General features: G+C 41.9%; 1 protein-coding gene across 4 annotated transcripts in view; it reads right to left on the bottom strand.

The window, feature by feature from the left end:
- Positions 1-9,827, bottom strand: part of cdk14 (cyclin dependent kinase 14) — a 173,809-nt gene that overhangs the window by 38,726 nt on the left and 125,256 nt on the right. For all 4 annotated transcript variants that reach the window (XM_008411053.2, XM_008411056.2, XM_008411054.2 and 1 more), the window contains one exon: positions 4,744-4,894. In XM_008411053.2, coding sequence (XP_008409275.1) covers positions 4,779-4,894 — 116 coding nt within the window. In that variant the 3' untranslated portion in view covers positions 4,744-4,778. The remainder of the gene's footprint in view (positions 1-4,743; positions 4,895-9,827) is intronic.

Here is a 9,827-nt window from a genome sequence, read left to right as displayed (position 1 = left end):
CACACACACACACACACACACACACACACACAGGACATTGTCTTCAAGCCAATATAAACCCAAGCTGCACTGCAGGTGTGGAAATGTGCAGTTCTGTTTGATACGGACATTCAGTTGTCCTAAACAAGTCTTGAACATGCTCTCAGTATCGCTGCATGAATGTTCTCCTTGCTCCATTCCCTGTGTCCTTCTCTTAATGCTTCACTTCCTCTTTCTTCCATTTCTTCCAGTCACACATGAATTATGTTTTTAATGCATCCTTGAAGACTGCAGTCAATGTTCTGCTTCACATAAACTCATTTTAAACACCACAATGGAGTTGTAAGTGTTGACATAAGATGCTAAAGTCAGTTTAATTTAACTGTCACTAGGACTGAGGTGTTCTCATGTAACATGAGTGTGACTGATAAGGCGTTAACATCAGGCCCTGTCCTTGCCCTGTCAGTAGTTGGGTTTCCACTGACCTTAAAATTGTGGAAATTGGAATTAAGAAAATAAACTTGTTTGATGGCAACACAACAATTTCAAGAAAAGCACGTTTTTTGATCAAAAGTTTTTGTGCTAGGAGAAGATTGTTTTTCGGCTGTATTGATTCTAGTGTATTTTGCAAAAGTGCACTTTTTCGGCATTACATAAGTTACATGACAGATAACAAGATGTTACTGCTGCTGCAAAATATGAGGAGGGTGACAGGAAGTAAAGACAAATCCATATTCATTGCAGTTTTGTTGTGTTTGTCCAGAAACTCTGACTCTTCTCTTTGGGCTCCTCAGAGTTGCAGTTTCTAAGCTTTGGAGTTTCAGCCTCACAGAGCAGTCCTCCCCTGTTAGTCCCCCACTCACCTCCTACAAACTAGCCAGCAGCAATTAGCCACCACCTGGTGGAACTGAACATCGGCTGAGCTCATCATAGGAGCTACTTCTCAGTGTAACAGTGGTAAAAATAGAGGAGCCATGTAGTGATAAGGTAGAGTTTCAGAAAGAACAGGAGTTTTTATAGAGACAGAAGCCCAATTTCAAGGTGTAATTAAAAAGTCAAATTTGTCATTTGAATTTGTATTTGATACATATATAGCATTTTTATAACAACCTATGTTAACAGTTACTTGACTGTGCTTTAGAACGGCACCGTGTGCCTGGAAAGCACATCATATTCCCCTTTTAATAACTTCTTGAGTAAACAAACCTATTCACTGTTTCATGTATTTCTTATTCACTAGAATCACCCCAATTGCAAAATTGTGTTTTTTCGACATTAGCAGAACATCAACAAAGTTTTGGACACATCTATAATGGAAATGCAGCCAACACTGGACACAAATATTCATTCTTTCTAACAACTCTAATCAGGTTTATTGGCACATTTTGCTTTCAAAATAAAAGCTCTTAGCCTGCTGTTTGGGCTGGCAGACCTCTGGCTGTCTGAGTGGGTTTCATGCTTTGTCATGCGTTCTGCCTGTGAATGCTGCATCCAGGCCCTCTGTGGTGAAGTGTGCTGGGGCTCAGTGACAGGGCGGCCGTCCCTGGCTGTGTGGTCATGGAGTGGACTGGTGGCGGGAGCTGTTGCGTACTCTGAAAGCCACGTTGCATCAGCTAATCTTGTGAATAATGTAGAATCATGAATAAACATAAAAGACTGTAAAGGAGACCTGTCTTTTCTTCGTTTCCTCTCCTCTCCGTCCCGCCTCCCTTTTCTGTCCACTCCTATCTCTTTCTGCTCGTCTTTTTCTAAACCACAAAAACCTTCTTTCTTTTTTCCCTCCCTGCCAAAATCAAACACTCCCACTAGCCTTCCTCCCCCCGTTCTCTTTCATACCACCTTCATCCTTTTCTCCTCCTCTCTGGCCACAGTGGTGACAGACATTGTGCTGCTGTAGTAGTGCCGTGTCTCGGTGCGGCCCGGCCGGGCCCGGCCCTCGCTCTCAGCTCAATAGAAGCCCAGGTTTCCTCAAAGGCAGCCATCCAGCCAGCACAAAGCCTGCCCACTGGGAAAAAAACCCACAAAAGAAAGGGGTGGAGGGATTCTCGCCGTCTTTGCTCTGTCTGAAGCAGCTTGCCTCCACCACCTCGTATAAATAATACAACACTGCCTCAACAACAACAATAAAAAAAATAAAAATAAATCCTGCACTGCTCCGACAAACCCCTGCCTCCATTTATTCCGTCTTCTCGCCGTTAGTACTTGGAATTTTATCTGAAAATTTTCAGGAACAGGCCGCTGCATCTTATACAACACATACTCTTATTATTTCATCCATGTATGGTTGGCAGAAGCTCAGAATGACGCAGCTTTCAAAGCACAATTGCAACACACAGAAGTTGGACATAATTGACTGTAAACAAAACTGGTTCAGTTCATTCAGTAGGATGAAGAGTTATCATTACAGTTCTTCGGGTTTGTAATGTGTGCTTTCTGGGGTCCATAAAAAAAAACACATTAAAAACCATTCAAATATATGACATGACAGATTTAATATGCATAGCAATACAAATTAATTCTAGTTCATACAAAATGTTAATAAATTCATAAAATATACAATAATTAACCATTTGAGCTCTAAGAATTTTAGTCCTAAAACGTTCAACTTCTTTTTAAAAGCTAACTTCTGTTCAACTTTAGTAAAAGTTGATGGTAGAGAGATTTGTTGCTCAGTAAGTAACGGTGCGTTTGGGAAAATACATTTTTGCCTGAGGACTTTGCAAACATCTTTCACCTGCATGTCTGGTGACACAGCCATGTGAAATTACATTGTTCTTGAACAAAAAATAAACATGAACTTTGAAATTTAAAAATGCTCCATGTTGAGAGCAGTCGGAAAGCTAACACCTTATCATGGTGCAGTCAAGATTTGAATGCATGGTTTTTATTAATGTCCTGCATGAACAATTAATGCAAAACGGACAGCTTTATTCTGCATCAACTGAAGTTTATCTGAGGCTGTCTTTTCCAAATAATCTAAAAATATTCAGGTTCAGAAAAACATCTAAGTTTTTACAAGTTTAGCCAAACCTAAGTGAACATTACTACACCTGACCAAGACAGTTAGTTATCCAAATAGAGCCCAGGTAACTTAGCTTCTGCTACTTGTTCGATAAGTGTGTTATTTATTGACAAATTTAACTTTGGATCATATTTAAGAGACTTCTTTGAGCCAATTACTAAATGTTTTGTCTTTAATGTAGTTAATATTAACTTATTATCTAAAACCAATTGCTCAACAATTCCTAAGTCATTGTTTAAGGTAAGATTGTTAATTTTGCCTACTATAAGAACTCAGCAATCAGAAGAAGAGTAAAGTTTCTGTATGAGTTTTGGTCTGGTACAGCTGTGAGTGTGGGTAATCTGTCAGTGTGTTGATGAAAACGAGAGCGGAGGGATTAGGCAGCGGCTCTCGCGGCCTGCCGGCCCGTTAGCATGAGGCCGGGACAAAGAGGCTGATTTCAATGGAAATACAGCAGCTGAGAGGACACGGCTCTCTCAGTGGGGTGACTTCCACCTTTCACACAAACACACAGAAACTCCATTACCCTCCACATCAGGGAACACACACTTAAGTATGATCAGTGGAATAGACGTATATTTTGCAGAAGCTGCAGTGAAGAGTTGACGTGGCTTTGCACCTGTCAGTGATTATATAGATAATCTTCTCCTCTGCCCAGTGCTGCTATTAGACCGTCCATTATCCCCCGCATGCCTGGCCTCCGCGCCCCGTATTACATGCAAATAGCAGCTCTTTATCCAAGCTGTGAATGAAAGATCCATCTGAAAAGAATGGAGCTCCCTGCTCTCCCATCAGACCCAAACCTCCATCCCTTACTGCCTTCCCTTACAGCTTCAGAGCAGAGAGCACAGATCTGATGACCCAGCTGGGGCCCAGAGGGGAGCAGAGGAGTGACTGAGCCCCACCGCATCACTGTCTGCTTTAAAACATGTCACATTTAATGGAGGTTACACTTCATTTCTTTTTGAAATGTCAAGTTGACTTTTTGAATCACTTACACATTATCAATCAACTCCGCAAATAAAAAGCTATGAAGTGCAAAGTTAATAGAAGTAGCGAATAACCCCAACAAAATGACAGTAGCTGTGTTTCCATTGACTATATAATTGTGCATAATTGGTAAAACAAAAACAAATTTGCGTAATAGAAATAAAAAGCTCACGTTGTTCCATAAAAACTTTTGGACTGGACTGTCGCTGTGCATGGGGCGACTATGGCTCTGTGGGTAGAGTAGTCGTCTTGCAATTGGAAGGTTGTAGGCTCAATTCCAGCTTCTTCCTGCCACATGTTCCTCCTGCCACATGTTGATGTGCCCTTGGGCACTAAACCCCAAATTGCCTACCGATCTGCGTATCGGTGTATTAATGTGTGAGCGTTTGTGAGTGTGAATGGGTGAATGTGACTCTAGTGTAAATAAAGCACTTTGAGTGGTCAAAAATGATTGGAAAAGCGCTATATAAGTTCAGTCCATTTACCATTTCAAAACCTGACATTGTTCACTGTTATAGTTCTGCTGAGCCATTTACCAAGAAACTTACCTTCAGAATAAATAATAAAATGTAAACACAGCTGTGTGGGTCCTCTGAATGAGCAGTATTTCAATCTGTACAAACACTCTTTTTGATTTTTTGTACAAAATACAGGTTTACCAGAGAGGTGATGTTGTAGTTTACGTTTGTGTGTTTTGCTGCAGCAGACCTCTGTATGTGTGTGTGCGTGCGTCCATGCTAATGAGCACATACCCGACAGGCAGTCATGTGCAGGATGCTGCCACAGGTCAGTGCTTGCTGCCAGACGATGCCTTTCCGTGGCTGTTCTTCCGTGAGCACACCTGTATGCTGTCCCCGCTCTCTGTCTGCAGCTTGACATTTGGTACAGTGAAGATAGAAGACACTGCAAGGGGAACAAGTGCATGAAGATTAGACCCGAGCCGGCTGGAAGCGAAAAGCATTTTTCAAGCAAGCATTTGAAAAAAAACATTCATCCATTGTTGACACCCGCTTGTGTTTGCAGGGTCACGGTGGGAGGCTGCTGCATTTCACCAGCAATCATGGAGGTGAGAGGCAGGGAAGAGCCTGCAACCACTTAACCTAACAGTTGTGTTCAAACTGAAGAGAGAAACTGGAGTACCCAGAGAGAACAAACTCCATGGAGAAAGATCTCCAAACCCAGTATGACGTAAAAGAAACTTGACTTTGTAATTGAACACCTTGAAACTGGGCCTGTCTCTTTAAAATTCATATTTTTTCTAAAACTCCTGCTTCAGGAAGTCATCACCACATCAATCCTCTAATAACCCTTTAACAATGTTTTTACCAGTATTTCACTGAGAAGAAACTCATATAATGAGCTCAGCAGATGCACAGCTCCATCAGGTGCTTGCTAATTACTGTTGTCTAGTCTGAAGGAGCTGAATGAGGGAGGGTTGTTCTGTGAGGCTGGAGCTGCAGCTCTGAGGAGAAGCTGTGCCTCGTAGACGGGGCTAGATCCATCCAGGCGTTTCGCACAGCTCAATGGTTGCATTGGAGATTAAAGGATTTTACAGAACAGAGACACATTTACTCATTAAATCTCCCAGGGGTTTTGTGTGGTGTACAGGTTGAGTGGCCGCCCCGTACATAAAGAATATTAGCCTTTGATGGAGCTGTTCAGAGTTCGATTCTCGACTTTAGGACTTTTCCTGCTGAAAATATTAGTGCCAGAAAAAAACTGAAATGACACTCATGCTGTCATTTCATCATTCCATCTATTAGGCTCACAGAAACATGGAGCTCATAGTCCATCTGTCCATCTGTCCAGTGTCTTCTGCTTATCTGAGTTGGGATATCAGTAGTAAGAGGCCAAGGTAGGAAACCCAGACATCACTCTGTCTAGCAACACACTCTGACTAAATGTGAGGGATCCCAGGGTCAGCCCCAGGCTCTCCTCCCACAGGTAGATGCTCACAAATCCTCCACAGAGAGGTCAGGAGATGCCTGAACCCCTCATTTGATTCCGTTTGATGTGGAGGAGCAGCAGGTCTTTATCAAGACTCCCTGGGAAGCATAGCTCCTCTGCCTCTCTTAGGCAGAGTCCATCCATCTTATCTCAGCTACTAGTGAGGAAGATTCATTGTTCTGATCATGATCCATATGTAGATGTTGTTGATGACAGTCTTGTAGATAAGGAGATTTTCTGTTTCTGTCCTATTTAGCTCTCTTTTTCACAACAGACACAACAGACTGGAGCAACACCAGCTCTACTCAAAATAATGTTCCTCATCTGTCTCCATTTAATGATTACGTCCATCTGATAGAAATCCAGAGCTGAATTCGAATTGAGCTGAAATAAGAGTTTTCTGGATGATAAAGGACTCTAAGTTTGAGAAGTTCAGCTGATGAGAGGAAGGCTTCAGGGTGTCCAACAGTGATCTGGACGATCTCCTACTGTCTCCAGAGCAGAGAGTGCTTCAAATAGACAGCAGCATCACTGATACGTCAAAGATACCCGTTTATTTGCACCTGTTTAATCACTGCTTCCTGACTTCAGGTTTGTCATTTCCATTTGGGAGAAATTGATCCTCATCATTCACTGTGAAAAGATGTTCTTCACAAACTTAGAGCAGAGGGACTGGAGGAGTTCTGCTCTCGGTCCACATCAGCTGATCCTCATCCAATAGGAAACTGCTTTTCCTATTGTTATCCCAGGCTTAGCATTCGGCCAATCCACTCTCAGACACCCACTCTGTCACACTCAGATCAAAATGAAAATGCCACAGTCCAATCCCCGGAGCTCGGAGCTTAAAGAGGTTTATGGTTTCAATAAAGCAGGCATTGTTTATGATAATCACTCTGGGTTACATGATAACACATAGTGGGGCAGAGAAATTAGAAGATTATTTCTTTATGGAAAGCATGAGACATTTACTTGACTTTATATTGGTCTTCTTTAAACAATAAGTCGGTTCATCTGTCTGCTTCACATGAAAGCAGTCAGACAGTTCCGGATGTTTCTATTGGCTGCTGGGCTGTTCAGAGAAAAACAACTGATTCTTCTTCACTTCTCCACCAAGATGCTAACATCATGACTTGGCATCATGTCCCAGCATTCATCATAAGATGAATGGAGAAGCATGGTTAAGCACGGTTATATTAGAAATGATTTTTGTTGTTCTTATAGGACAGATTCTTTCCAGCATTGTGATGAGCAATCATTCAGTGGGTCGTAAATAGCTCTCAGGCCGCACTTTGGAAACCCCTTAAACATAGCAACCGTCTTCAACATTGCCCAACACTGGATAGAAGGCAACATGAAAAGGATTTACAAAAAAAACAAAAATGAACTTACAGACATGTTGTAATAATGCTGTATTTTTTATAACTATTGTTGGTTTGTCTTACATAGAAACTCCAACCAAGATTTAAACACAAAAACGTATGACTGACAAATGATCGATTCAACTCAGTTGATCAGAAATCATCAGTTATTTTTTCTGGAATTTTAGGTTTTTGTTTCTTTCCTCTGAATTAAAATCCATTTGGAACATCAGACTGGATGTTTTTTTTGTGTTCAAGTGGAACAAATGGCTACCTACAAATAATCGCTTTTAGTGACAATGCACATCTTTTTCCTGTCCCACTGCTGCAGCCACTTCACCATTTGACTAATTAACTAGTTTTTAATCTCATGCTCCCGTTTGTTTGAAACAATTCAACACATTCATCCCCACAAAGAGGCACAGGGAAAACACAGGGGCGAGGTACTTTGGTTTGATCCGTTCCCGTCCTGGTTTTGGGAACGGTTTTATTCCTCATTCTGCTCTGCTGCTCTGCCTGAAGAGAACACAGTGAGATGAAGGCAGAGCGAGGAAAACAGGAGCGAGCGAGCATGACAAAAATCTAAATGAGCCATCTCCTTCCTGCCTCTCTGTCAGTGACCGCTGCTTTCTGCTTCTTTTTCAACATGACAGCCTGCTGGGAGCTGATAACAGGATTAATAATGCAGAAAAATCCTAATCGGGGGGAATTAAAAATGGAATTCTCCAATTAAAATTACCACCCTGTCAGTGGTGGCACACTCAGGTCTGTTGAGCTGGCTTTTCACTACGCTAATGAATAACAGCTTAAGGGATTGCTAATGTGTGTGTGTAGCATGTCAAAGAATATGGATAGGTAGTCATATCTGACATACTTTGATGCAACAACCCAATTCTGAAGGATTAATTGAAATAAAACCTGAATGTGAAGCTGTGGCTAAAGCCTCTAACTCTGAGATTCAGAATGCATGAGGGAAATGTGCCTCCAAACCCCAGGCATGCTGAAAGCTACGAGTGGTAAAAGCTAAAAGCTGTGTGTTTCTGAAATTTCACAGCCCTGGCTTATTTAAAGAGAGCCTCAGTGTACTTTTCTCTTGGCAAACAACCAGTCAAGAAGACAGAAAATCAAACCGAGAACACTTGGAGGAGCCAGAGGACCGGCTGGGTTTACTGTCCCAACGGCATCCGCATGATAAGACCAGCTTTCTGTGCATGATCAAAAAACAAGCCCAGGTTGCTCCTGGCTGTCTTCCTCACAGACAGACAGACCAGGACAGAGTGAAGACTCAACACAAAAGGAAAGGACTGTACCAAAGCACAAAGCAGGGGAGAGAAAGAAAAAAGGAACAGATAGAGAGCCATTGTGTGACTGTCAGTCTCTTTACCTGCTAACCCTGGAGCCAAAAATGATGCTCAGACAGAAATACTAAGCGCCAAACAAAATGATCCACCAGGTGGTTACTCAGCTCTAAGATTTCAGTCAGTAGGACCAAATTCATAATCTATGTAGCTTTCTAGCTGTGTTTTTCTTTTTTTTAGTTTATGAGTTCAATCAGGGCTGCACAGTGGCGCAGTTGGTAGCAGCGTTGTCTTGCTGCAAGTAGGTCCTAGGTTTGATTCTTTCTGCATGGAGTTTGCATTTTCTCCTTGTGCATGTGTGTATTCTCTCCAGGTACTGAGGCTTCCTCCCACAAACATGACTGTCAGGTTGATTAGTCTCTCTAAATTCACCACAGGTGTGTGTGTGTGTGTGTGTGTGTGTGTGTGTGTGTGTGTGTGTGTGTGTGTGTGTGTGATTATTTGTCTTGTCTGTCTCTGTGTTCTCTCATGGCCGCAACGGCATAATGATGTATGATGATGAATGGATGGCGTTTAGTCAATCAGCCATGTTTACATGTAGAACATTGAAAGAAGGGATGGCTAAGACAGAATCAAGGTGGACTTTGCTGAAGTGCAGTACCCACAATTCATCACTGCATGTGATGTTTTGAATTAAAAGGCAGAAACATGGCAATGTTCACTGAGCAAACTGTTGCAAAAAAATTCAGTTTTCAAATGTATAGTACTGAAAGAGTAACTGTAGCAGTGTGAATGAATGCTATCGGATGTTTCTCTTTAGAGTCATGAAACACATTTGAACTGTCTGTAGTAACTCGGTTTTTCTCTGGTTTATAGAAAGTAGTTTGAAAAATCAATATTCGGCGGGTCAGCGTCTCTTGATGATTCCAAATCTGAGGAACGTGAGGAACCAACCAAAGGCAGAACTGACAGTCTTCTTGTCTGTGTGGCGTCCTGGTTTAGAACCACCTGCTGTTTGTTTTCCCTGCCAAGAAGCACCTCAGAACCAAAGTCCAGTTGTTTCTATGAGTGACACAACAGACCAATTTTAAATACTGACACTAGACCAAGGTGGTAAAATCCTGGTGTTTGGAAGTTTGAGAACCAGAATCCATGTTTGCTGGTCATTAGATTTGTAAGTGCTTCTTTAACTCAGTTAGTCATTAGTACATTGTCAATAGTATTATTAACAAC

This window comes from Poecilia reticulata, linkage group LG6 (genome assembly GCF_000633615.1).
Source record: "Poecilia reticulata strain Guanapo linkage group LG6, Guppy_female_1.0+MT, whole genome shotgun sequence".
Classification (NCBI taxonomy): Eukaryota; Metazoa; Chordata; class Actinopteri; order Cyprinodontiformes; family Poeciliidae; genus Poecilia; species Poecilia reticulata.
The sequence above is the reverse complement of the archived record's forward strand: the minus strand, read 5'-3'. Positions and strand labels throughout refer to the sequence as shown.